The sequence below is a fragment of the Zootoca vivipara genome, chromosome 11 (genome assembly GCF_965207765.1).
Source record: "Zootoca vivipara chromosome 11, rZooViv2.hap1.1, whole genome shotgun sequence".
NCBI classification, from domain to species: domain Eukaryota; kingdom Metazoa; phylum Chordata; class Lepidosauria; order Squamata; family Lacertidae; genus Zootoca; species Zootoca vivipara.
In genome coordinates, this window is record NC_142594.1 from 28,639,772 (window position 1) to 28,667,766 (window position 27,995).

Genomic DNA, 27,995 nt, shown 5'->3' on the forward strand with positions numbered 1-27,995 from the left:
GTTTTTGCTTTTGCTTTGAGTTCACCTTTCTGAAAAAGTGGCCAATAAATATATTAAATAAATAATATGGATCATTAAAGCATGGTCAGATGACCAGCTGTGGTAGGAATAAGACAATAGATCCACTATATGATGTCAATTTTGTTCAAAGTTTCTGATAATCAGTGACACATGGTGAAATTGCAGCTCACCTCCTGGATGGTGAGCGTTTCATGTGTTTCCCAGGAGCTGATTAGATGTGGATTCCTCTTCCTATTCATGCACAAAAAAAGAAGAAAAGTTCTGATTTCAGATAAAAAATTTCTACCATGGCACAGCTAGTTCGTGTGTGTGTGTGTGTGTGTGTGTGTGTGTGTACATGTGTACACATGCACACATATAAAGGAATCATCCCCACTCAGTTATGTGATAGGTTTGGTGAAATGACAAATTATACAACTTTAGTATTGCTAAAAAATACATAGGAAGCAGAATTCCTTTGGTACCTCACTGGGATAACTGAAAATCAGGTGGAATAGCTCTCTTGTCATCATTCAGCCCTTCCTGTGGCTTTCAATGGAGAGACACTCTGTACTGTTAGGATGCAAAGAAAGTCATCTGCAAGGGAAGGTCAAAGTGGGGAAAATGAACAGTGTATATGGGCCATTCCCCCAATACTGGTTCTCCTGAACTCCTTCTTGATTGGGTTCCCCCCCCCTAAGTTCACATACATCTCCCTGACAATGTTCATGCCAGTACAGTGGTATCTCGGGTTGAGTACACAATCCATTCGGCACCCCAAAAAGTACTCAACCTGAGCGGTGCTTTAGCACATGCACGAAGCCCCGATAGAGCGCTTCTGTGCACGCATGCAGCGTGCAGAACGCTTCTGCACATACATGCATGCTGAGTACTTAACTCGAAAATACGCAACCCGCAGCGAATGCAACCCAAGGTATGACTGTATAATAGTTTTTAGTGCCTGCATTTAATGTGGCCTCCCACTTACTTTTCATTCTACAGTATCTTTTGTCACTGCCCATTTTAGGTGTCCTGAAAGCCTTCGCCCTGAGACCGTTAGACCTTGCTTGCTACCCTGTAGGAAAGACTGCATTGTGACACCTTACAGCGATTGGACACCATGCCCTTCATCATGTCAAGAAGGTAATTGTAAAAACCAAAAAGAGAGTGGGAAGGGGGCGGGCTTTGGCAAACCTAATCGCCCTTGAATTCAATGTGTTTTCAGTGAGACACAAAACAATTTCAATCCCCTCTGGATTGTGTTCACTCAGTCATCAATGTTTATTTTAAAGAAGCTTGATTCACCATGGTTACTGTGTGGTGCTCATCAAATTTGGATAAAAAATATTTAAATACAGATTTGGATTTGCGACGAATGTCCCTCTCTCTATTACTAAAATGTGACACCGGAATCCAGAGGTGAAGCCACACACACTCTTCTCCCGCCTCCTCCGAATAAACCCCTTTATTTTTGTGGGTTTATAAGTAAAGAGACTCTCCTTCCAGCTCACGTGGCCTGGTATCAAAGAAAAACTCTAGGCTGTTTAATAGAATAACCTCCTGCCACCAGTAAAGGGTCTCTCTCTCGGCTTGATTCCCCCTACTGTAAAAGTTTGCCCTTTCCACGCTGGCAACTTGTTGACACCCCAGGTTATCTTTCTAAGCCTCCTCAGTGTTACTCTAAGACACAAACTTTCGCCTCTTTTCCTGAGGTTTGTCCTCTAATGAGTTACCACTTCTGTGAGTCCCGATACCTTGCTGGAAAAATAATGACGATACTTCTTGGCACAAAAGAGAAGAATTTTATCAACCTTAGACCATAGTTGTTTCTTTAACTTTTCATGTGTTTATAGATTATCGGTTGTAGATAATCTCTGTCAAACATTTAACATTGAGCCTTCCTGAACCTCATCTAGATCCCCACTATCCTGGCCTCTCAACTTTCTTCTTCACACCTACCCACTCCCTCTCCCTCTCCTCAACTGACAAAATAGCTGCTCCCTCCTTTTAAACTCTGAACAGTCCCGCCCCCACCAGAATGTTATGTCAGTCAGGCTGGAGGTGGATTAACTCTTTTGCAGCCAGGTAGGAATAAATATTTCAAAACCGTGTCAATCCGTTACAGGGCCCAAAGCAAATGGAGGCCTCCGTCTTGTGGTGGGGCCTCTACCAAGACTACCTTTCTCCTATTTGCTGTGTTGGACTCTTTACAGTAGTTCCTTTATCACATGATATGGGAGGAATAGCCCTCTTGCCCAGTGCTATTTTTCTAGGAAAAGAGGTGCCAAAACTCACCATGAACCTTGTTCTCTCATAATGGCAATGGCGCCCACCTGATAGGTGCCAGAACTGAGTTCCAGCAAGTTCCAGTTGAGAAAAAAGCCCCTGCTCTTGCTTACTGTGAGGAAAGAAATAGTGCTGATAGCATACATAGCTGGAGAAGCATAATGACTTCTGTATAACTGTGGGCAGAAGGACAGAGAGCAGCTTATAGAGCAATACTGTGCCCCAAAACATCATTTGCAGGCGTGGGACACCTCTGTGCCTTAATTCAACATCAATGCCTTCAAAACTTCCCAGACAATGAAGCCTTCAGAGAACTCTCTGCATAGATGGAGTCCATAAATGAGCAGATCACATGTATTTAATGATCGCCTGGCTCAAGCTGTTGTATGCTATGTGCAACGGTTACTATGCTTAGGTTTCTTTTTTTATTCAATAATATCTTATTCATTCAATTGCTTTCTTGCCCTTTATCTTATATCAGGCATCCCCAAACTGTGGCCCTCCAGATGTTTTGGTCTACAACTCCCATGATCCCTAGCTAACAGGACCAGTGGTCAGGGATGATGGGAATTGTAGTCCAAAACATCTGGAGGGCCGAAGTTTGGGGATGCCTGCCTTATATGATCTCCGAGTGGGTTGTTGTTGTTGTTTAGTCATTTAGTCGTGTCCGACTCTTCGTGACCCCATGGACCAGAGCACGCCAGGCACTCCTGTCTTGTACTGCCTCCCGCAGTTTGGTCAAACTCATGTTGGTAGCTTTGAGAACACTGTCCAACCATCTCGTCCTCTGTCGTCCCCTTCTCCTAGTGCCCTCAATCTTTCCCAACATCAGGGTCTTTTCCAGGGAGTCTTCTCTTCTCATGAGGTGGCCAAAGTATCGGAGCCTCAGCTTCACGACCTGTCCTTCCAGTGAGCACTCGGGGCTGATTTCCTTCAGAATGGATAGGTTTGATCTTCTTGCAGTCCATGGGGCTCTCAAGAGTCTCCTCCAGCACCAAAATTCAAAAACATCAATTCTTCGGCGATCAGCCTTCTTTATGGTCCAGCTCTCACTTCCATACATCACTACTGACAAAACCATAGTTTTAACTATAAAGACCTTTGTTGGCAAGGTGATGTCTCTGCTTTTTAAGATGTTGTCTAGGTTTGTCATTGCTTTTCTCCCAAGAAGCAGGCGTCTTGGGTTACTTTGTACAATCACATCTGAGCAATACAGCAAGTGCACGCTTTGCCCAATTCCTGGATCCACAGCCAATTCCTAGATTCCTGGATTTTGCTGGGATTCAGCCTGAGTTTAATGGTCCACATCACAGTAGTCCAGCACTTGCACAGCCTGTTTTGATGACACAGAAATAGAATTGAATGTCATCTGCATATTGATAATATTGCACCCCAAATCCTCCAACGACCTCTCCCAGCAGCTCAATATAAACGTTGAAGAGCATCTTTGTTTATAGTGTGCCCCGCCTGAGGGCTTGAAGTACAAAACTGCACTTAGTAATAACATGGAAAAATTAATGTAAAACATACAAATCGCTCACCTTCTGGCATAAGCCTGGCCATCGAAACCATCCTGTTTTGATGTGCATAGGTGTGGGTGCGAAGCCATCACTGCAACAATGTTTTCACAATTTGTTTTCTTACTGCTCTTCTCTGTTTTTCTTTAATTCTCTGTGTTCTGGGTAATATCTTTGTTGGTCCCTTTTGACTTCTTTGATCTTTTGATTAGAAATCCAACAGACAGGGGCCTCCTACATTAGTAGGTCCAAAATTTTAAAACAATGGGTCTATATATTTTTCCTATGAACTCACCATGCATTTGTGACTAGTCTTGGTATTAGTTGAGCTTCTAGGAGGGCCACATTTAAATGAATGGAGAGTTTGTAATACAGCAGTATTTGATGAATTGCACTTTAGGGACATGCAGGGCCGGCACGTCCATTTAGGCGAACTAGGCAGCCAAAATGGAGGGGGCGCTGGCCAGCCCACCACCGGCCGCCTCCACTGCACCTGTCACCTGTTGAGCGGCTTCAGGCTTGCCTCCGGAGAGCCTGAAGCTTGCCTCCGGAGAGCCTGAAGCCGCTCAACAGGCACAGCTGACAGGCGCAGTGGAGGCGGCCCCAGGCTTGCGCTCCCCATGCAAAGCTCCGGAGGCGCATGGGGAGCATGAGCCTGGGGCCACCTCGCCGCGCCTCTCAGCTGTTTTTTTAATTATTTTATTTCTAATTTTTATTTCTATTTTTTCTAATTTTTATTTCTATTTTTTCTACTTTTTTCTATTTTCTATTTTTAATTTTTTCTATTTTTATTTTTTCTATTTTCTTTTTTTATTTATATGGGGACATGGTCCAGAGGTACGGGTGGCTTCTGCCCTCCTTATAAGCCATTAAAAATGCCTGAGCAAAGCTTTCCTTACTTTTATGAATTCCTTTTGCCTATTTCCTTGGAAGATGGGAATAAGAAAAGAGATTGGTGCTAGTGGTTTCTTTTAAGGTTTTGGTTTGAACCAACAACTACACGCAAATTATAAGTATCTTATTTTAGCACATACTGCCAGATGTTTAATGCTTACTGCATTCTGTAGCAATTCCACATTCTGCATTGTAATTATAGTTACAGAGCATTTTTTTTCCTACTGACTTAACGTTGCCCGGATATTTCTGCCTTATCCCTTTTTCTCTTTTTGAGTTTAGCGGGAAGCATTCATCTTAATATGCACGATCCTAGCTGCAGTCAATAATTTAATACCTCGTTCATGCGTGTTAATCCACAGGTTCACTCATTGCCACCTACATTCAAAAGGCATGGGACTGTTGCCCTGAAAAGATACTCTTTATAGTTCACAGTTAATGCTCTGTGTTGGGGTTGAGGGGACGGAGACAAATACAAAGTCACTTTTACTGTTGTTCTAGTTGCTGGCTAGAGTATTCCCCAACTAATAAAGGATTAGACAGATTAAACTTGTAACCTTTTGAGGCAATAAAGAGCATGTGGAGCCTGGGAGGTTTAATATGATGGGAGGGAGAGAAACTGAGCACACTCCTTTCAATAGGACAAATACAGTATAATATACAGTGGGGCACATCTGTTGTTCTCTAGTAGCATTGTGGCTCTTTCTTTTTTAAAAAAATAACAACCCTACATACTAAGATGTGTAAACTGGAGGGGGAAATAGCATGCCAGTACTGTAAACATAATGAATCAGTCCAATTTGTTCAAGATTGCAATTCCATAGCAGTGGAGAGGAAAAATAAATCCACCTAACATGCGACAATTGCAGCCTTAATTTGAATCAGTAAGTTTTCAATGCTTTTCTAACGCTGCTGCAATGAATTTTGCTGTTCTAAATGCAACGTATTTATTTATTTAAGAGTTTTCTTACCTGCCCTTCATTGCAAGGTCCCAGGGTCGTTTACAACCATATAATCATACAATATTAAAATCCAATAAACCAATTCCTACTCTACTCTGAGCAGATAATAGATACGGTAATTGTACCTAATTCATATGCCAGTTCCGAATTTGGGTTTTTCAATTCCTTCCTTATATGGTTTGTCAAGGCCAGAATTGTATTGATTCAGTAATTAGTTATTTTTAAATTAGATTTTCAGTTATGTAATAAAGAGAATATATATACACAACAGACAAATGAAATAATACAACTATAACACACACACCAAATGAACTGGGTGTGAGATCAAGAGCTTACTGAAATACAATCAAGTTGTAGAAAAGGGGAAGTCCATCTGCATAGAGATGAAGAAGAAAAGTCTTACGGCATCTATATATTTTTGGCTGTTATATAGGACTGTACTATCGATTCAGTAGTTGGCTGATACTTTAGTTTTTGTTGCTGTTATATTACATACCCTTAGAAAAAGCTTGCATATCTGAATTTTTTGAAAGATGCATATAGTATTTTTGAGCTCTGAGGAAAATACATTGATGCCACCACTATATTGGGATTGCCAGAATTGGCCAAAACTTTCATGTATGTACAAATACGTTTCAAGATGCTATATTCCTCTTCACGTACACAGCAGAAAGCTTGAAGGTTTCAACTTCCTAGGTGCTAATCTGTTCTATACTGTGTATTTATGCAGCTATTTGCTGTGATCTCAACATGATTGTTCAACTTTTGTGTGTGGTCTGAGGAGAGTAAAGTGCACTGTATGTTCATTTGCAGGGGATATGAAAGTGACGAAACAATCTCGGCATCGAGTGATCTTGCAACTCCCTGCGAATGGTGGCCGAGACTGCCCAGATACTTTGTATGAAGAAAAAGATTGTGAAGCTCCTCCCGTCTGCTTGTTTTTCAGGTGATGCTCTTAACAGAAGAGTCCATTAACTTTTATCAGTGTAGAGTTTCTGTCAAAAAATAACTTGTTTTTGTGAGATTTGTATGTATTCAGGAAGTGAGGGAATTACCGTAGTCTTCTATGAGGAATCTACCTCAGATGTTTTGTACTCCAGAGCTTCCTACTTCTAGCTTTTGTATATTACGTTTCAACAAGTGGTATTTGCAACAACAACAAAAGCAGCATTCCATTCTGTTTCATCTGCCACCATATTTTCTATTTCCCCCAAATTGTCAGTCAGCATTCCATGGTCATTGAGCACTCTCAATCTTTCTTAAGCTGTTGTTGGAGTTTCCCACTTTCACAGTGAATTTTCTAAAGGTATTTTTGTATTTCTGCAAACCTGTTGATAGCTCCCTCAGGTGTGCAGATCATGTTGCTAATGGCCACATAAGTCCTGGCACTTGGAGAATGGAAATTGAATTGGCATATTTGGTGATGACTGTTCACAGCCTCATAATTTTGGGGGCTGTGAGGGGAGATGAAAAATTGTGTTAACTTTGGAAAACAAAGCAACTTACTTTAGTTAGTCATTGTGGAGAATATGCATCAAGATTCTGTCTGTGTGGCAGGCCTGCTCATATATGATTGAAAACCAAGAAAACCAAAACCAATCATATATGCACTAAATATTTCACATTTTAATGTAACTGCACAACTGTCCATCTTTACATATGAATTTCAATTCCAGAAACTGTCAGATCATGGGGTTCCTTTAGCAGGTGTTAGGGTCATTGTGAGCTGAAATCGAGAAATCCTGGATTAAAATCTAAACTCAGCCTTGATCTTCAGTACGTGACTTTGTGGTTGATTATTATTTTTTTACCAGTCATTTTCTCTGCCTTTAATAGCAGTATGATTGCAAATATCAGGAAATGACGTTTTCTGCTTGAGGATTTCGTTTGGTCTGCATTTTTAAGCTAACCATTCTGATTTGCTTGCCAGACTAATGCGCAGATCAAAACGCGCAAACAGCAAAGGTAGTCATGTCAGCTCATAAGAAAACCAAAACCAAAAGCCATGTTAGGGTAATACTTCTAGTAGGCCCACCGGAATTAAGCTGATCTGTCCATCCCTAAAGCCATGCTTTTTTCTGGGGGTACGCAGAATATTTCCTAAAATTTTCCTTAAAAAAAAAAAATTCCCGAATCTTTGTACTTTTGTCCATTTACTTTATTTTTCCCAATTTGAACTATTAAATGGTGATTTTCTTGAGTCAAAATGAGAGTACCCCTAGACAAATAAAGGACAAATAAAGGGTTTTTTTGGGGGGGCTAAGTCAGGTGCCCCCTCCCCTAGTCTAATGCCCAGTGGGCATGGAATGCTGACTGCGTGCTGGGTCGATAGAATGGAGTACTGGAAGAGGGCGTGGCTGACTGACTGGAACCCTTGTCAAGAACACTAAACACTGCAATGTTTCGTTACACATCCCTGTTTGTCACTTGTTAATGTCTTCCAATCACGATGTTACTAAAGGCTCTTGGTTGGCAATATTCAGTGGGGCAATCATAGTTCGCCATTCTCAGACTCACCTCCCCATTTATAATACAGGTAGAACAAAATTGGCCTATTTTTACAGAGGCATTGTAAAGCTTACTATGTGTGTTGCGTAAGTAATATTTAGCAAGCATTATTAGCATTATCAATGCTATTTGGGTTCTTTGGGAGAATGTGTGGAACCATAACAACCCTACGCCATCTAGGTCTCTTGTGGGCAGAGTCTCTGACAGGTGGAGGTGGCTGTTGCTATCTTTGTAGCAAAACATTAGCAGAAAGCTGCCAAGCCACAAAGGAGCTTTCTGAGCTCTGGCATTAATTCCTTCTCCCCATAATGGGATATTGCCTGGGTTTCACAGGCAATTTGTCATCTTAATTTAGCAATACAAAAATGGCTTGTTCAGACAGTAACATGCTCCGACTGCTTTCAAATGCCACGATTACCTCATTTGCAAAGCGTTGGTGAATTCATCCCATTGTGTCTGATAACATCACTCATAGAATAAGGATGATAGGTCAGACATCTTTTTAATGTTCTGTAAATATCATGATGGCCAATCTTGGAGCCAGAGAAATGTTTTCACTTTGGGGCCTGGAAATAAAATCCATGGCCAAATCATGTGATTGTATTATTAGTGATTCCCACTGTAATTGAAATAGTAGTGGCTATTTTCTGTGGCTTTCCCACAGAAAGAAGGTTAAGAGAATACAGTGCTACCTCGCAAGACGAATTTAATTCATTCCACGAGTCAATTCGTTTTGCGAAAAATTCGTCTTGCGAATCGTGGTTTCCCATAGGAATGCATTGAAATTTCTTTTTTTGCCCATAGGAACGCATCAATTAAATTTCAGTGCATTCCTATGGGAAACCGTGATTTGCAAGATGATTTTTTTGCAAAACGAATTTGTCTTGCGAGTCACCATCAGATTGCAAGATGCATTAGTCTTGTGAAAAATTCATATTGCAGGGCATTCGTCTTGTGAGGTACCACTGTAATGGTAGCGATACCCAGATAGAATATAAGGAGAATTTGTTTATGAAGAATGGTTCATCTAATTCTGGTCTTTCTGTTGTGCTGGGCATGTGCACACAATCCATCCATCTTCATGACATATATAGGCGATGCAGGTGCAGTACACAGCTGAAGGCAAATACGTTACCTCACACCACATTTTCTTTTATGAGGGAGTTCCATACTGTAAGTGGAAGCATGTCCCATTCAGATATACTGCACAAGTGCCCATTTCCTTGGCAGCTTTGAGCTCCAAATAGGATTTGCCATCATCATTGCATGGTGTGTTTTTTGTTACGAGTTTCTTGTGTAAATGTGTTTATATTGTGATGTAAATGTCATAGGCCACTTGGAGGCAGTTAACAATAAGTTATCGCCATCAGTTTATTTGTATGCTACTTTCTTACAACATTGTGTCTGAAGCAGGTCACAACAAATCAAATGGACAGCAATAGCCATTCAGAAAATTTGGGGTTGTGTGCAGCTAAGTACCATACTCCTCAAAGCAGACCCACTGAAATTAATGGAGCCACGTTCATGATGTCCATTTATTTCAGTCAGTCTGCTATGAGTAGGACTAGCATTGGGTGCAAGCCATAATACGAACAAGTGCAAATAATCATAATGGGTTGTAGCCAACGTCTTAGAGTGGACCCATTGAAAATAGTGGATATGACAAATTTTGATACATTAATTTCAGTGGGTGTGCTTTTAATATGACTTAGTTGGACATTAGCCAAAGTAAATATGTCAATCAATACACCATTTTAAAAAATCAGTCCATATAACACTATATAAAACAGTGCAAATGCGCTAACCCAGTCTTAAAGCTGAACAGGAGAGAGAATAGAAATGAATACAGAAATAAAAATAGTAGGGCAAACCAGAATCATCTCCATTTCACAAGGCATTCCACAAAGGTTCAATACAGTTAACTTACACTCATTAGATGGCAGGCTCTTGTGGCAGCCCTCCTCCCTGCAGCTCTTCTCTCAATTCATTCCCCATCTCTCACAGCACATGGAAGCTCCTGTTCAGAAAGTGGCCACTTATCTGGTCTGGAGGTAGGTGGCAGTTGTGGCCCAGCGTGGCAGCCCCTTAAACACCTAGGGGGCGAAATGACTTTGCCATGGTGGCTGGCCTTTGGAATGCCTCCCCAGCCGGCCACCATCTTGAAATTTGAAATTAGCCTATCAGGGGCAAGCTGAGGGGTGGAGCCTGGGTGGCAGACCAGGGTGGAGAAGTCTTCACTCTGATCCAATTCCTCTATCCACCTGTCCCTGTTGAAATGTCCTTCCTGTGATTTTACTTGACAGTGCAATATAAATAAAGGTTATTAAAGCAAGGGGTTACCTTGATCCTCTATCAGAGACATACACTTAAAATCCATTAGGAGATTGTAGAATATCTATTTGATGGCTTTCTGAGAATGTAATTGCAAGACTTGAGGCAGCCAAAAATACACTCCAAATGTTGGGGATAATTTATTTTCTCTCGCCGTTATTGTTTCCTAGGTTTATTCTAAGTTTATGGCAGTTTACTCTAGCAGTAACTTCAGCAGTTAAGTTCTTCATTTTGTTTTGTGCAGATACACCAAACATGGACAGTAGTTTATTTCCATTCGGTTAGCAGCACAAACTATAAGAAAGAGAATTACTTGACTCTTGTTTCGGTTCAAGAACAAGTATATGAAAAGCAAGTCACGTTTATTTTTTGCAGAGCAGGATGAGCTACTTTTAGCTAGACCATCAGTGCTTGTTACTGAAGCAACCAAATTATAGCAGCCATTCCCATAAGCATTTCACTCCAAACAATTCAATTCTATTGGAATGACTGATGGAACAAGACGGCAAGTATCCAGTATGGAAAATAATACAAAGGGCGTTTCACGGTGCAATATCTATATACAGTGGTTTTCTCTGTATAGATACTGCAGTGTGAAAAGCCCCATGTATTCTTTCGTAAATTTGATGTGAAAATATGTTGGAAATGGTGGACACTCTGCATAATTTCAGACATGTTTTAAATATAGGAACTTGGAATGATGACCTGTCTTTTTTTTGTTTTTTGTTAAAGCTGTTGAGCAGCACCAAGCATATAGTTATGAGTAGCCCTTTCGTGTGAAATGTATATTTATGAGTCAGGTACCCATAGGTATTTGAATAAATATAGAGAAGGAAATAAATTATTGAGTAGAACAGGTGCCTAAATAATTCTGTAAGGCTTCATTTTGGTTATTTAACTCTGGCTTCCCTTCCATTTTGTTATTCAGATTGACATTGAATTCATATGGTACAGGACCTGCATTTTCCAAGTCCATATGTGGAAGAACTTTTAGAAAAGCAAAACCCTATAATTAAAATGACCTCCATAGAGAAGCACAGTAGAAAGGCTTTTCACTAAAGCAAATTTAGAGCGTCAAAAATAGCCTAGATGCACATATTTTATCTGATGCAGTTCTGCATAACTCAATTGCAAAGAGAAGTTCCAAAGTGGGTTATGCGGCACTCGTCCTGCCAACAGAATTACTAAAGGTTTCCCTGAATTTGTGGCTTAAATAGCACTGATAATGCGTGATCAGTGATGAAAATGTTGCTCATTTCTTCCAAAATCTAAGGGAGGTGATAAACCCAGGCTTAACATTTCAGACTGCAAGTGGGAAAGTCATATTCCTACTTCCTTATAAAAAGTAATCTTTCGGATTAAAAAAGGTCCCTGAACAAAGCGATATGTCACATAGAAGGCTGCGATTGTCTCCAACCACAGTCTGAAGAGGCACAACCCAGATGTAAGTTTGCTTTGTAAACTTTAGTACCTCACTGAGAACTAGGGTCCCAGACTTGATTTTCTTGTTGTATTTCTACATGCATCCATGATATGGGAACATAGAAAGTTGTCTTATACTGATTCAGGTAGGACTGGCTCCCAGCTTTAACTGGAGATGCCAAGGATTGAACCTAGCACCTTCTGTATGAAAGACAAATGCTCTGCTACTGAGCTATGCCCCTTTCCTAAACATAGCATATGACCACAGGTAGATGCAGCTGGGAGCCAAAATTGATCAGTATATGCTTTGCTAAGCATGTACGAGAGAGGAGAAAATTTGGTCTACAACCAAGCAGTTTATATGGTAGGCTGAACTACAAATCCCGTAGTCCCTAGCCATTGGCCACGCTTGCTGGGGTTGATGGGTGTTGTGACTCAGTGACATCGGGGGGGGGCATGGAAGGTTGCCCACATCGTTTTGTACAAGGATTTTTTAAAAAAATACATGGAAGATTATTTAGCTACATGTGAGGCTAGGAATGCTTTTTAACCTTGTTTCCCATCACTTTAATACTTGTCTAGCCTAGGACATAAAGCATAATTATAATCATTGGTAATGCAAATATTGTTGTAGGTGTCACCTGTAAGAAAATGGTCTTTGAAGTATATTTCTTCACATATGAGGACAAGCGGCAGCTAAAATATGTAGAATTACCCTCAACTTTTAGTTAAGGGAACAGCAATTTCAGAGCGAAGAAAATTGATGGGACAGAAGGTGGCAAGGAGGAGAACAGATTGGTCTTAATATTGTGCTATTTGCACATTTGCTCATGTAAAGCTCTGGCAAATGGCTTGCATTCACACGGTATTTTTCTGCTATAGATGGAAGACTCATAAATGGCGCAGGTGTCAGCTCGCACCATGGAATGTTCGTCAAGCCAGCCCCGGTGCCCAGGAAACATGTGGGCCTGGTCTACAAGCAAGAGGTTAGAAAATTCACTGTAATTTATGCTGTCAATCATTAACACAGTTATTATCACAATAGATTATCATTGTGCTCTATCACAACCTCATGTAGATTCCTGACATCCTTGTCCACTGCAAGTGCTAAGAGTTTTAGACTTTGTAAAATCAACAGCAGTAACAAATCAGGCATTAGCATGAAGTTGTTGAAAACCAGGGAGGTACCCCAGGGTGTCTTGTCTTCAAAGAACTGTTGAACTGGAGTTATTAACATGATATTGTGTGAAAGTTATTGAAGTTACTCAAATAATTAACACCTGAAATCATTGACCTGAGATAAAGTTTTTAGAACATTTGATATTGTTGTGTCCTCTGCCTGAGCTCCTTTAGGAGGAAGAGCAGGATGTAAATTGAAATAAAATTAATCATCTTCATAATTTCATTGCAAGTTAAGTATTGTCTATTGTGTAAATGTGACATGCACAGATTCTTACCCTGCAGTTCTTTTCATCCTTGCTCTTCTAAGAAGCTGGGATTCATCCATATTATTTGGGAGATAATAATCGTGGTTATGTGTACACACCTTTTTTTTTAAAAAAAAGTGGACATTCTGAATACTGTGCCCTGTCCAATATATGTTGGTTTTACAAATGTGTATATATTTTGACCAGTTTGCTCTGGGTTTTGCAAAGAAAGCAAAGTAAACAATGCAATGTTGTGAATTGTATGAATGCAGATGTGTGCTGCTGCCACTGGCAAGCGGTCAACCTTGACATCGGCCCCACTTTGCTGGGTTAGCACCATAGCTGCAATAGTGCTGATGGTGACATGGGATGAGCATACCTCAGCCGTGCATATTTGGCTATGGCGCTGTTTATCATGGACAAACTGGAAATGAAATAAAGATGCACAAGAGCAGCAATGGGTAAAGCACAAATGGAAGAGGCTGCACTTGTCAGCTCACAGGCATTATTAGAACAAACCCATGCCTTGCTTTTATAATTAAAGCCTAATATATTAGCATTTTTTTCAGCTTTTTAAACACACACTGAGCTTGTGTGGCTGCAAAAGTGCCAACATGAATCAGAAATTTAGCAGAAGGAGTCCTCCTCCAAGACAGCTTTGATTCTAGCTGTCCTGTGTAATTGAGCTTTTATTGCAAATCATGTCTGTGTAAAGTGAACATGTCACAACTTTAGACTGGGGCCAATTTTCTTTGGGTCTTTGTCAGCAAGAGCATGTCTTTATTTTATTTTTTTAATCAACTGTTTCCTTCCCCCCTTCTCCTATTTATATAGCTGAACATAGAAACAGCAAAATAAAACAAATTTTACCCCATGCTAAAGATTGTTATTTAAAGACAATCACCATATTGTGGGACAGCACTGTGCATCTGCTATCAGGCGAGGGAAATTGCTAAAAAAGAAAAAGAAAAAAAGCCTTGATAATGGAGGCCAAGAGCACTGTTAAGAAACGCAGCATGAAAATTTGGACTAAAAATGAAATTGCGTGAGTGAGAGCTCTTACCCAGCTTCTGACCTTTTTCAAAAGGCTTAGCTTACTTTTAAATCTTATGTCTCTAAAGCCACACATGTTCTCAAGAAGAAGAAATAAATAGACTGATGTCTGGTTTTCTTGTAAGAGACGGTCGGAAAAATCACAGTGGAAACAAAATACAATGCTGTGTAGAGCATGCTTAGTTCTCCCTTGACACAGCGACTCTACAACATTTCATGCCTGACCTACAAAAGCCTTGCTATTTTGGTCAAGAACCTCTCTAGGGTGGAGGAATGACAATTGTGCCAGAGCCTCTCCTCTGTTTCATTTCTTACGTAATGACCCAGCGCAGAGACTTGAGCGCAAAAGGTCATTTCACTTGAATTAAAATATTTTTACTCTCTTGGAGCAGTGAAAAGCTAGTGCATATCTGCCTCACTCTTGTCCTGAACATTTAGAATTTCAACATATATTTCTAAAAAACCTGTGCAGCTGTCTCTGCGCCGTATTTCCTGTTTGCTCTTGGGAGTGTATTACATATGGAGACAAGAAGCTATTATTTGGTTGGGAAAACTGTCAGCTCAAAGGAAGTGTGAAGTCTGAGGGGCAACGCTAAATGTTCTGTCTCAGCCCTGTGTTTTTTGAGCCAGGCCCCTGCTTTTGCAATGAAAATTGAGCCCAGGGGACCATGATTTGCAATGACAACTTTTGGGGAAGAATATAGTTTGTGTGATGGCTTTCCTTCACAACTCCACCATACCAGCTTCCTCTCCTTGCAGCCCAATCCAGGCGAGATCTGTGTTTGCAACAGAAACATGGGTCCGGAATAAAGCTTGGAGCAGGCATAGGCAAACTCAGCCCTCCTGATGTTTTGGGACTACAACTCCCATCATCCCTAGCTAACAAGACCAGTGGTCAGGGATGATGGGAGTTGTAGTCCTAATCATCTGGAGGGCCGAGTTTGCCTATGCCTGCTTTGGAGAGAATGCAGTTGGTGGAGTAATGTTGGGGAATGGTTGGTGAGGAAAGGGTGAAGTCCCCATCTCTCTCTTGTACCCAGAGTTGAAAGTTTGGGAGTGCATGAGTTGTGAAGGCCCAATCTTGATTTCTCCCCTGCGGCATTTCTAGTTTGCTGGTGATAAAGATGAACAAATTGTATTGGTACAGTTATGATAATGTCTCTTGGCTGCTTGGAAGGAGGATAGAGAAGGATGTGTCAGCATTTTTAGAACCTACTTATTGTACAAAGGTAAACTTTGCATAGAACTTTGTCTATATTTGCCTCTGACTCCTCCCATCACTGGCATGTTTTTGCAAGAGCAGATGTGTGCAGTGAAAGGAACAATGGACTTATAAAGTATTGCCTTTGAACATAAGAGAGATTGATAGAGGTAATGAATGAAATTATTTATATATGGCTAAAATCAGACAGCATGGCCCATCACAAAGAGTTAAAGCCATAGAATAACCTGATTTCATGGTAAACTAGAAATATCCTTATTTGAGACACAGTGTGATTTGGTAGTGTTTGACCTGGGCACTTAAAGTATCTAATTTTTTTAGTACCAAAATGGCACTCATTTGCATACACAAAGCAGACTTTGAATTTAATTATCCCCACAATAATAATTTATCAGCTTATGGCCCCTTGTGGTGTAGTTCAAGCTATGCTATCAGCCCTAATTATATCAAGGTCTTTTGTCTACAAAATTTGAAGCGCAGTTTATTTCATACCACTCTTCTGGGAGACCCTAAATGTTCAATAGGGAAACGTATGTTAAGAGAACCCATGTTAAATTAAAATTTGCTGGCAACCGCATCCTTGTACTTTATGGAAACATTTTACAATTATTTGTATTTAATTCAGAATAATCACATTTGGTGTTCTCTCCACTAATGTCTGTAATCAATTTGATGGGAGTGGGTGTGATTAATTATTAGTCTGCCACAGCATGATAAGAGACTGATTTCTGGTCCCAGGTGCCATTTTCACCATGTAAATAAAGCATGTGGACTTGGCTGAAGGAGCATGCAACTTAAATTGTATTAGGATGTGCAGTGAATATAGAATTTCAGGGGAGAATGTGGTCTGCTGCGTAACCAGACCACGTTTTCTCTTCTAATAATTTGTGCTCTGTAGCCCATTAAAATGTATCTACCTTATGCAAACCCTTTTCTTTTCACTAAGGTGATATCTTAAGGGAGGGGGCAGACATGTTTCTGTGATCGTTTTATGCCAGATTCCCACGGGACGATATGCTTGGCACATTTTCTTACTCATGGGTACTTGTCTCATACCTGCAAGTTTTAGACAAATTACCCACAGACCGCTAAGGGAAATAAAGTGGTTCTTTTTTTGTTTGTTTTTTACACAACTCAAAACAGTAACAGCTGAGTTTGCAGGGGAAGAGTACTACAGCTGCCTTATGATATTTGGGTGAACTCATGTCCTCAGAAGGGATGACCTTGCCTGTAAAGTTCATCCAGTTATGCAATAAATATATAAGAAATACATGTTTCCTTAAAAACAAATAAACTAGTAAATCAAATTATAAAGGTGCCCACATAAATGAATAAAAAAACAACCTTCCTGGACCAAGAGCTTTTTTTCAGCCAGAACTTGCTGGAACTCAGTTCTGGTACCTCTCAGGTGGACACCATTGCAATTCTAAGAGAACAAGGTTGATCTTGTGCACATCTTTTTCTATAAAAATAGCACTCCCAGGACCTATTGGTCAATAAGTTGGCTGGCTTTATCCATCCTGGAGAAGCTACCATGTTTGTAGATCTGATCCACTTTTGTCAAAAGGAGAAAAATCATGGTCATTTCTGGATTAGTGCATGCGGTGAGGAGAGACGAAGTTGATTTGAGCTGGACCTGAATTGAATTGGGCAGACCACAAAGTGTTTTACAATGAGGCAAGTGGTTTTATGAGTCACTGAATCTTACGGTTGATGCAGACCCGTAATAGAAATCCTAAATAAATGAATTTAACCATACTGCTTATTTTATCTCTACAATTGTTTCAAGACTTTCTTGACTAGTAGTGGTAGCTGCTTTTTGGATGGCTGAACCTATTTGTAACTTAGGATCATATGGTGGTTGCAACACAGATTTTGTTGTCGCCCTTCAAATTCCTCATGGTCCCTTTCCATACTATGCCGTTATAGATTGTGCCTTGGAGGCAAAACTGTATATTTCAGTTATAAATGTAGAAAGAGCAAAGACTATACATGACCCTCCATTTATATTTGTTCATAAAGAGTCCTCTGTGCGCCACTAAAAAGCCTTGCACATTTGTGAGTTCACATTTATCATAGTGTTTCCTTGGTTATGCTAGTATGTCAGAAAGTTTATAGCTGCCATTTTACCACTTAGAATTCACATTTCATCTCTTCAGATATGGGGAGTCTATTAAACCACACAGGAAAAATTAATCTCAGGCCAATTAACTGAGTTTGGAGACAGTGAAATAGTATTTACAGTTCTGGGAACTATGAGGGTCATGGATAGGTCCTGCCTTCGGAATCCTGGGCTACAAATAAAGGATAGATTTTCAAGGAGCTGGAATCGTAATATTTCTAGGGAGGCAGCAGTTGTCTGATAGTGGAGCATTTCATCATGCAACTTGCAGTTGAGAACTCAGGAACATACAGCTTGTAAAAAGTTAATTTTTTTCTTTTTCCTTTGATTGAATCCTATGCATACTTGGGATTAAATCCTATTCAATTTTGTGTGGCATACTTCTGAATAAATATACATAACACCAGGCTGCATAGCTGTTGAGCAAAGTCAAGATGTAGAAGTTCACTGTGTAGTTTAGGGCTGCGTTCAAGTATTCTTTTTGAGGTATTCCATTATGACTGCATAGCAGTTAACTGGGAATAAGTCGCATTAGAAGTCAGTAGGTACATCGCTATAGTATTACACACACACACACACACACACACACACACACACACACACACACATGCCTTATAAGCAAATAGAACTTGCTGGTCAGAAACAGTTATGCAGCGTAATCTGCATAAATGGTACAGCCTATGCTTCTTTACTCAGAAGTAAGTCTCAGTTAGTTCAATGGGACTTCCAGGTAAGTGTGTATAGGACTGCAAATGTCAGAGAAAATGGAGCCTAATTTGCAGCACCGTGGCAGGGGTGGTGAAGCCATGGTTCTCCAGACATTGCTGGACTTCAACTCCCATCCTACCCAACTGTTGCCCATGTTAGGTGGGGCTGATGGGAGTTGTGGTACAGCAACATCTGGAGGGTCACGTGTTACCCCTCCCTAATCTACTGGTATGCTTATTGTTGTTGTCAATATTATTATTATTATTATTATTATTATTATTATTATTATTTCAAGTTGCTTGTTACTCAAATATCCCCAGCAACTTACACCGTGTTTAAAAACCTAAACCTAGATACATTATACTGTTAAATTGTGTTTAAAATATATTCATTGGTTTTCTCCATTACAAGCTCCTTATGCCATTATTGCTAGAGAGAAGATCTTTTGTGTTTTTATATGGAGGTTTAATATAATGCTCAAGCTACAAAGCATTTTCAGGTAGACATACCTTCCTGCTTTCCTATGGAGCAAATACATTTCTCTTCAAAGTGTGTATCAACTGTGAATATAATTATAGTATATTTAAAATTATAAAAAGCTCAATTTGTATCTCAGTATACCCATTATTTGGGAAAGTTAGTAATATAGGGCAGTTAAATTATACAGCGAAATGGGGCAGAATAATAGATGGCATTTATTCCTTCCTTCATAGAATGGCTTGTATTGTATTTCTGTGCTGCATTTTTAATGTCACTTGCTGATCTGAATTATATGAGAAATGTGCAGCATTTTGCATTTTCTGAAATTTGAAAAAAGTCCCATGGTACCAGAGATCCCAAGCGGAATGTTACTGTTCTTGAACATATTGCTACCGGTAGTTGAGCTAAGTCAAATGTGGGTGACTCTGGTGATTAGGTGCTCCCATTGTCTTACTTACAAAAGGCCTAGCAACTCATTATAATTCTTTCTGCTTCTCTCCTTCCAGCTATTACTTGTCGCAAGCAAGATGGCGGTCAGGCTGACATCAGTGAATGCCTTAAGCATGCGGGCTCTTTGCCACCTTTAACACAACCCTGCCAAATCCCTTGCCAAGATGACTGTCAGTTCACAAGCTGGTCAAAGTTCTCTTCTTGCAATGGGGATTGCGGAGCATTTAGGACAAGAAAGCGCTCTCTTATTGGTAAGAGTTGGAAAATGCCAAGAGAAAACATAGTTGGTAGTAGTAGGACTAGTGCTGCAATGAGAAATTTACTTAGGGAGCAGGTAGAATCACTAAAATGACTGAAATGCAGAAACTGTTGATACTAGTTGAGTAAGGTGTCACTGATTGAATTGACTTTTATGGCCCAAGATAGTGTACAGTATTTTATTAACTGATCCATATGGAATCATACGTATATATTCCAAATCTATACTGTGATTTCGGATAATCAAGGGGGAAAACACACACACACACACACACACACACGTACACATACACATACACATACACATACACATATATATGTGCATACCCCTCCCAAAAGAATATGTACATTTGACAATATACACCCATGGACTTCTGCTTCTTTTTGTACATAACATCATTATGTACAGTAATCAATCATGGATGCTTTAGTTGATATTTCTGGATTGCAGGAGCTTGTACTAGATGACCTTTGGAGCCCCTTCCAAGTCTATTATCCCTGGGAGGAAAAAAAATCCAACAATTTCTAGGAGAAATTGAGGTCTTCCAGTATCATTTATTATCAATAATGCTTTATTTCCCACCTACCCCAAAAAGAATTTATGTTCCATCTGCCATGAACTTGTAGAATACAGTTTGAAATAATGTTTGCAGTCTTCCGAGCACTAGTGACAGGAGATTAGAGATGTGTGTCAGTGGATTGCAGGCTATTTTTCATAACATTGGTTTCGGTTCAACTTCAGAATGCTGCAACTACTCCACATTTATTAGGTAAGAAATTGTATATACTCCTGACAGGGGAAGAAATTCAGAAATAAGGTTAAATAGCTGGGCTGCAGTCCTGTAGACACTTTTACTGTTTCAGTTCAATTGAAGTCAGTGAGATTTTAGCATCCTGGGTGAATTGCTGAATAAATAAAAAACTGAAAGACTCGGCTTTGAGTCAGTAAGTAGACCCTCTCTTTTGCTAGACAGACACTCCCAAGTGAGTGTCATGAAGATGGTGACAACATCATTAGACAGGATTGATATGCATGATCTAGAATCTAGATCGTATAATCCAATTTGCAGGGCTAAAGAAATGTAGGAAATGAAAGATGTCTGCCTGACAAGGATTTTTTTGTGTGTAACTCAAAAACTTGCTTGTTTCCACCCAAATTAACGTTGGTCCAATGAGAGCCGCACATTATCTGATTTGGATCTCTTCCACTTTAGGGCCTGGTTATTATTTAATGAGCAACAGGAAGAGCTCCTAGTTTAATCAGAACAGAGAATTACTGGTGCTATGTCGACTGTCTCTGTTCTGTCTATGCTGGTAAACATTTTAATGACCCCACTGTCTTTCCAAGATGCATCTTATAACACCTCATAAAAATTGTATTATTTCTGAGCAAAGGAAAACAGGGCAGCACTCACTGATGCCCACTGAAATGGCAAGAAGGTAGATACTGATTTCAGATTTGAATTTAAGTAATAAAGCTTTCACATAGTGTTGTATTTTAAATAGAGTTTCCACTAAGGACTCATCCCCACTTCTGCCTGTCCCATGCCTGGAATGCACGGGTCTGAGTGGTTTTCCTCTTGTCTCGGACTTTCTAGGCAGGGGTCTGAGAGGCTTTGCCTTTGCTCCGCGCTTTAGCACTAAATCGGAGCAACCAGCAATCTGGAGAAAACTCAGTTGACATTTGCTTTGATTCAGTGGTAAACAGAGGGTTTTCCCAGGGGGAGGTGGTGGGTCAAGCGCTAAGATTATTCTCAGTGGAGGAAATCAGTACTAACAAAACAGGGAACACAAATTGCAAAGACAATTCGCAGTTACTAGTATGGGAGCCCTGTTGACTTATAAGAGAATTCACATTGTTGTAGATAAAGCGTGTTCTCCTTCATGGAGAGCACGTGTTGCGGTGGGAGCAAACAATACATCCCTCTGTTGCTGGGCGGGTCAGTTTGGATGGCCACGAATCTTATTGGGCACCTCTTGGTCGTTGGGGAGAATTTGATGTTGCAATTTATAATTGACGGCCAAGGGGTTATTTATTCCCTGCGCGCAGCATTGAGCTGCCTCTTTTCGCTGAACGCATCAGATCACCCGCCCACCCTCCCTATATTTAGGGCTGTTCGCATTGACCTTGCTATGCCTGTCATGGGGTTGTCTGCTTTGGGGCAGGGGCCTGGTGGGAATTTTTCCATTTGGCTGATTGGCCGGTGCCATTTGGTTTTTTGCCTACTGCGTATCAAAATCGTCACAACTTGTAAGGTTGCAGTTAGGCATTGGTTAAATTTGGTTGGAGGGGGTATGGTTGGCTGTGCCGGCCCCTCTAATGCTGCTGCTGCAAGGGTATTCCGTTAAAGGAATCCAGGGGCTCACCATGCTCTTGTCCGAACCCCTGTCCAAGGGGCTAGGGCCACGCAAGAGCCCCTGGGAGCATTTGGGGGAGAGGTGAGGGCCTGGCACCCAGCTCTATTCTCTCCCCAAAATGTTTTCCCTTATTGACTTTTGCAGGCTTGTGGATGACAGTTCTGTTCCTACCTCTAGGTGGGAACAGATAGCCGCGAACCAATGCCTAAGCAGCCACTCACATTCTGTAATCAATAAAGTTGTGGCCAAAAAATTATGCCAAAAACCTTAAACAAAAATTCTGTGTGAATTGTGTTTTATTTGAGGGTGGCTTGGGGACCTCGACACGCAACAAGCACTATAATAAACATTCAGATAAAGGATATCCCAAGAAAGCACTTTCTGAAGTTCTTTCTACTGCCTTCCAGGGAAAAGCAAGAAGAAGGAGAAATGCAAAAATCCCCAGCTGCATCCACTGATTGAGACCCAGATCTGTCCATGTGACAAGTATAATGCCCAGCCTGTGGGGAACTGGTCAGACTGCATCTTACCCGAGGGCAAAGTAGAAGTACTGCTGGGAATGAAAGTACAAGGAGACATCAAAGAGTGTGGGCAAGGCTACCGTTACCAAGCCATGGCTTGCTATGATCAAAACAGCAGACTGGTCGAAACATCACGATGCAACAGTCACGGTATTTAAAACAGTCAACGGTATTTTTCTGGTTGGTTAAAGGTGCTGGTTAGTCTTTGAATATCACAGAGATACAGCATATAGGCAGAATTTGGAGGGGGGGGGTAATGTGTTGTTGCCTTAGAAAGGTATTCAAAGCCGATGTAAGTTAAGGAACCTTTCTCTGCAAGCCAGGAAAATTCCTTACCTTTCTATGTTATTTTTCCAGGTTTGTGTGTGTGTGTGTGTGTTCCCTTCTGTAAAAAAAAAAAAAAAGATCCAAAGAATACATGAAAAAAAACCTCCAGCTTTTGTTCATCCCTTGTGGCAAAAACAGTTGCTAGAGCATGCAACACCATGGGTTTCTTTCAAATTCACTGTATTTTCAATTTACATTATGTTTCATTGTTTTTGCTGCAAAAGACTAACAGGGCCGCCCCTCTGGAAATGCATTCCTGTTGCATTTGTATATTGGTCTGGTTCACGAATCGGGTGTGAATCATAGAAAACTTGGCATTCACATTCTGACAAAGAGCTACCGGTAGAAGTTTTATTGTCATTATTATTTATGTCTGTCAAATTTACCAGGTAGCAGCAGGTGTCTTTTTTTAGATGTTGAGGCCTGGCTTTATCTTGCCTTTAGGGAAAAAAAGATAGTGCATTTATCTTACTATTTTAAACTTCTTTTAATTGACCAATAAATGCAATGTTGGAAAAATAAGCAGTGGTTTAATGAAAAGGGAAATCTTTCCTTTTATATATATATTTACACTTACTTAGTCATGTTATAGATCCACTGCAATCTATGGGGATTAAGATAGGAAGTTGAACTGCAGTGGTTCTCTAAGCATGACTAACAGAGCAATCCAACCCCCCTTCGTGCTGGTCAGGGGGAGGTGGGTTGAATTGCATGGAGGTGTCCCTCAACCCAGTTCTGCTGGCCTCTGTTGGCCTTCTCCCAGCATCCATCTGACACCAGCACCACCCCTCCAGCTTCCCCTTTCTGATGCTGAGAGATAGCTCAGTTGCTACATCAAAGGTGTGGGCAGGCTTTATGGGGATGGAGTGGGGATGAGCCAACCCGAGGTCCATTGGCTCCTGAGCTGGCCCATCTGTGGTTGCATGCTGTCCCCACCTTCACCCCAGCTGCTGCAGATGTGGCAGCGTCCCCACAACTCTGTTAAAGCCCTGGGACCACCTTCCGTTTTCTAGAGTCCCAGATCATGGCTACACAAGTTTTGCATAGCAGGTGCATTTTCATAGTCTCCACAGAAGTGATATATTTAAGCACAAGCAGATTGTGGGGCAGAGTCAAGGCGCATTACCTCAATCAACCCCTCTTCATGTTAATTTGTACCCAAACGAAGAAGCTTGCATTTAGCTCTTCTACACTGCTGAGGTGTGTCGAGTCACATTTTAAAAGAGTTGTGGCTTCTATGCATAACAAATCAACTGTGCTTGCTATTCTTTGCTGTTATACATAACAAGTCATTGTCTGTGAGCCTCCAAACAATTTTCACATATTGGTGTGAGGTGTTTTGTTTAAATACCAATCTGCTTATGAGAGCTATAAGACCTTGGGAAATTGGGAGCTGGATATAAAGGCTTCCAATTGCACACAAAAAAAGCTGTGAGTCTAGAAACGTTAGACTATAGGTAATGCAAAATAATGAAAGACCTTCAGTCCGACAGAAGCAAGAGGGGCCTAGTGCCAACCACTGTAGCTCTGAAAGATTATTATTTGTAAGAGCAACATTAAAAACACTGGGAAATTAGGAACCATCTATTCAAAAGCACAGAGTAGCTGGAGCAATGGAGCTGATGAAGTTGCTATCTTGCAGTGTCAGAAGGGAAATCTCATTATGTTGGCTGGAATCCAAACTGTTTGCCACAAGAACACAACACTATCCAGTAAAGAAATTAATCTCTTTTCTTTTGGTGCCACCTCTGAAGTTTAGAAACTCCTGAGACTCAGGTGACTGGGTGAGACATGGTCTTTGTTGTTGTTGTTTTTTTTAAAAATAATTTTTATTGATTTTTTCTTTATAAAGACAAAACATACACAACATATACAATAAACTCTGTCCCTTCATTTTCCCTCCACCCACAAGACCACTTCTGCCACCAGTGATACCCATGGGCATTGAGAAACAAAGGGGTCCATTTTTAAGCTGGGTTTGACCTCCCCCCTCCCTCCCCCCCTCCTCCCCCCCTGCCACTGAGAGGACAGAGGCGGAGGAGCTCTGAGGTTTGGCTTATACCCCAGCTAATTCTTCATTATAATTCAACAACAAAACCACAAATAGGGAAAAAAAGAAGAAAAAACATAAAAAAGGGAAAAGGGAAAAAAGAAGAAAAAGAAAAAACAAGAACATCTAAATTCCAAATCTTATTTTCTTAACAGTTTGTTTGCGGCTTCCACGATTCTCTTCCTCCTGGATTTCCTAACTTCTTTAATTAGTTTTGGCGGGTTTTCTAATCTAATTCAAAATCTTATTCTTATTATATTAATTTAATCCTCCTCCTTCTTCATGCTGCCCCCCTCCGAGTCCCCTCCTGCCACTAGAGGTTCAGCAGTCAAAAGGTTCCATTTTTGTGTCTGGGTTTCCTTCCACCCCTCCCTCTCCCCTCCAGACACCCCCTGCCACTGGATGCCAAGAGTAAAGAGAGGGAGACAGGCAGTTCTCTACCCAAACACCTCTCTGATCACCAAAAACATTAAAAACAAACTTTAACATGTTTCCCCAGCCATTCTTCTACCCCTCCAGAAAACTCTTAACCCTAAACTTTTAAAAATCTCTCCCTCCCCCCTCCCAATGTCCCTTCCCCCCATTGGATCAGCATATCCTTTAGCAGGCCAAGATTCAGACACCGTTATTCATCAAGCAACAAAAAAACCCTTAAACTAAAATTTTCACCCCACACCAATCCTTTCCCACATCCACTTCCAGACCTTTGCACCCCTCTCTTCCTGCCTATCCCTCCCTTCACTAACACCACTCCACATTTCAGTCTTTTTTTTTTCTTCAAAATATTTTTTATTAAGCATTTTATAACATAAAAAACACCAAATGTCAAAAAATACAAAAATACATCAATACAAACAAAACAAAACGAAAACATATCATCTTCAATCAATTTTTTTAAAATCATTGTCTTTTTGGCTTCCCCAATTCTCCACTATCTGATTTCCTTTTTAGATACATCTGTAGCAGTTTCTATTTCATCTTTTTTACTTTCATCATATAATCCCTTAAATTCTTCTTGTACTCATCTTTCTACTATATACCAATTTTTCTACGTTTTAAACTCCTCTTTTCTCCCTATTGCCTTAACTTCTGTATTTCCCTAGAAATTCAAACTTTCTACTTTCAAAAATAATTCCCTACATATATTTTAAATTTCCTCCAATCCTTTTCAACTCTATCACTTGTTTGATCTCGGAGTCTTCCTGTCAGTTCTGCCAATTCCATAAAGTCCAGCATCACATTCCAGTCTTTCCAGGATTTCCATTTCCACCAATCTTCTCTTCACTTTGCTTCTCCTTGTCGGCCTCATCTCCTTGTTCAGATTTTTGTTTTTCATCATCCAACACATATTTTTTTTGGTCCAAATCAGTCTCCAAGTTATTCTCAAATTGTTGCTCCTCACACACAGTCTCAGCATCAAAATTGTCCTCTAAATCTTGATCTTGCACCTCATTCTCCATTTCTGTTGGATTCAAACATTGCCGTTCCTTGTAAATATCTTCCCATGTTTGTAGATAGTTCAACACAGCCTCCTGGAAGGCTTGAGAAAACTTTGTTTTCATAGTTCACTTAACCGCAGGCAGACCAGAGATAAGGGCCAAAGAGTGCTGGAAAATTCCTCTCTACCACATTGTCGGCTCCATCTTGGCTGATCTTATCCTTTGTCTTTAACTTCATTACATTTCAAATTTAAATTCTGCTTAAATTACTTCTGAATCCTCTTCAATCAATTTTTACAGTCCACAACAGTAAAATCAATTTTCTTAATCCTGTAGCAATTTGACAGCTTTTGACAGCTGTCAAAACGTCCTCCCCCTTGTTGCTGCTGTACCTCAAGGGGTATCGACACCGGGGGCTGGGAAGGTTTGGAAAAGTCTTTCTTTCTCTCGGGTCCACAATCTGGAAAAGAACTTTTCCCCTTTCGGCTTAGGAATATTTAATACGCCCCCCGATTAACCATTTGGAAGAGATCGGCTTCCGTTGCTTTAGAATCTCTTCCTATCTTCAAATTTTAAAATTTTAAAGTCCGAATAGAGATTTGACTTACTTTGTACAAGTCTTTTATTTTCTTGGAAGAATCCGCCGCTTGCAGGCCGAGGACTCGGAGCTTCACTTCAAGGAGGTAAGATGAAACCCAAAAATGGCTCCCGCGACTCCACTCCGCTGGCTCTCGATCGCTCTACGGAGCTCTCGGGCAGCGGAGGAATCGCGTCTGGAGCAGGCAGCTGGGTGCTATGTCACCGGGACTCTCTACCCGGTGTTTTTTCAGGGAGTCCGCTCGCTCTGCGGACTTTCCCCCCCCCCACGAAGCCAGGGACTTCAGAGCGTGAAGTCCCTGCATCCTACTCCACCAGCGCGATGGACCGGAAGCCGGTCTTTGTTGTTGTTTAGTCGTTTAGTCATGTCCGACTCTTCATGACCTCATGGACCAGATCACGCCAGGTCTTACGTAGACACAACTGACCTTGGGTCTGATGTGACCTATAATGATAATAAATATAAATCAAGAGTACAGCAGAGTTAATCCTGTATATCGTCAGGATACGTAGTTCCTTTGACAGCAGCAGGATTAGGGATAGCAGCATTAATGGACAAAGATGGTTGTATTTCCATTGATTTTCCATTGGGTTGACATTTGTTCCAACATCACTTTTCCAGTAAGATTTATCGAGCTGCTTCATGTGTTAAGTTTTTAGTGTATGCCTGTATTGAACACATACATAGTACTTCTGTGTTTCAAAGCACATGCTGGATGTGGGTATTTCCTGAAGCAGGAGTGGGGAACCTAAGGCCCAGGGGACTCTCCCAAGGCCACACCCCTCACTAGTTTTGCTTTGTAACCCAAGTGTGCTTCTGCCTGACTAGAATGTGTCCTTGGAACTCTGATAGTGCCTCTTCTTTCGATGAAGGATAGAGAGAGGGTGTGTGTGTGTTCCCCACCCTTGCCCTAGAGGGAGCTCCTGGTTGACCAGGGCTCTTTATTACATCTCTTTGGGCTGAGCCATACAAAACAGCCTCAACAGCACTGAAGATGTTTCCATTCTTGCAACTGAAAGGAGTCAATAACTTGTCTGTGTATTTTCGGTTGCATATCTATGC

General features: G+C 40.8%; 1 protein-coding gene across 4 annotated transcripts in view; it reads left to right on the plus strand.

Moving 5' to 3' along the window:
• The window catches only part of THSD7A (thrombospondin type 1 domain containing 7A), a 282,061-nt gene that overhangs the window by 195,916 nt on the left and 58,150 nt on the right, over nt 1-27,995 (plus strand). For all 4 annotated transcript variants that reach the window (XM_035129456.3, XM_088653998.1, XM_060280749.2 and 1 more), the window contains 5 exons: nt 1,028-1,143; nt 6,473-6,605; nt 12,803-12,906; nt 19,439-19,633; nt 22,406-22,669. In XM_035129456.3, coding sequence (XP_034985347.3) covers nt 1,028-1,143; nt 6,473-6,605; nt 12,803-12,906; nt 19,439-19,633; nt 22,406-22,669 — 812 coding nt within the window. The remainder of the gene's footprint in view (nt 1-1,027; nt 1,144-6,472; nt 6,606-12,802; nt 12,907-19,438; nt 19,634-22,405; nt 22,670-27,995) is intronic.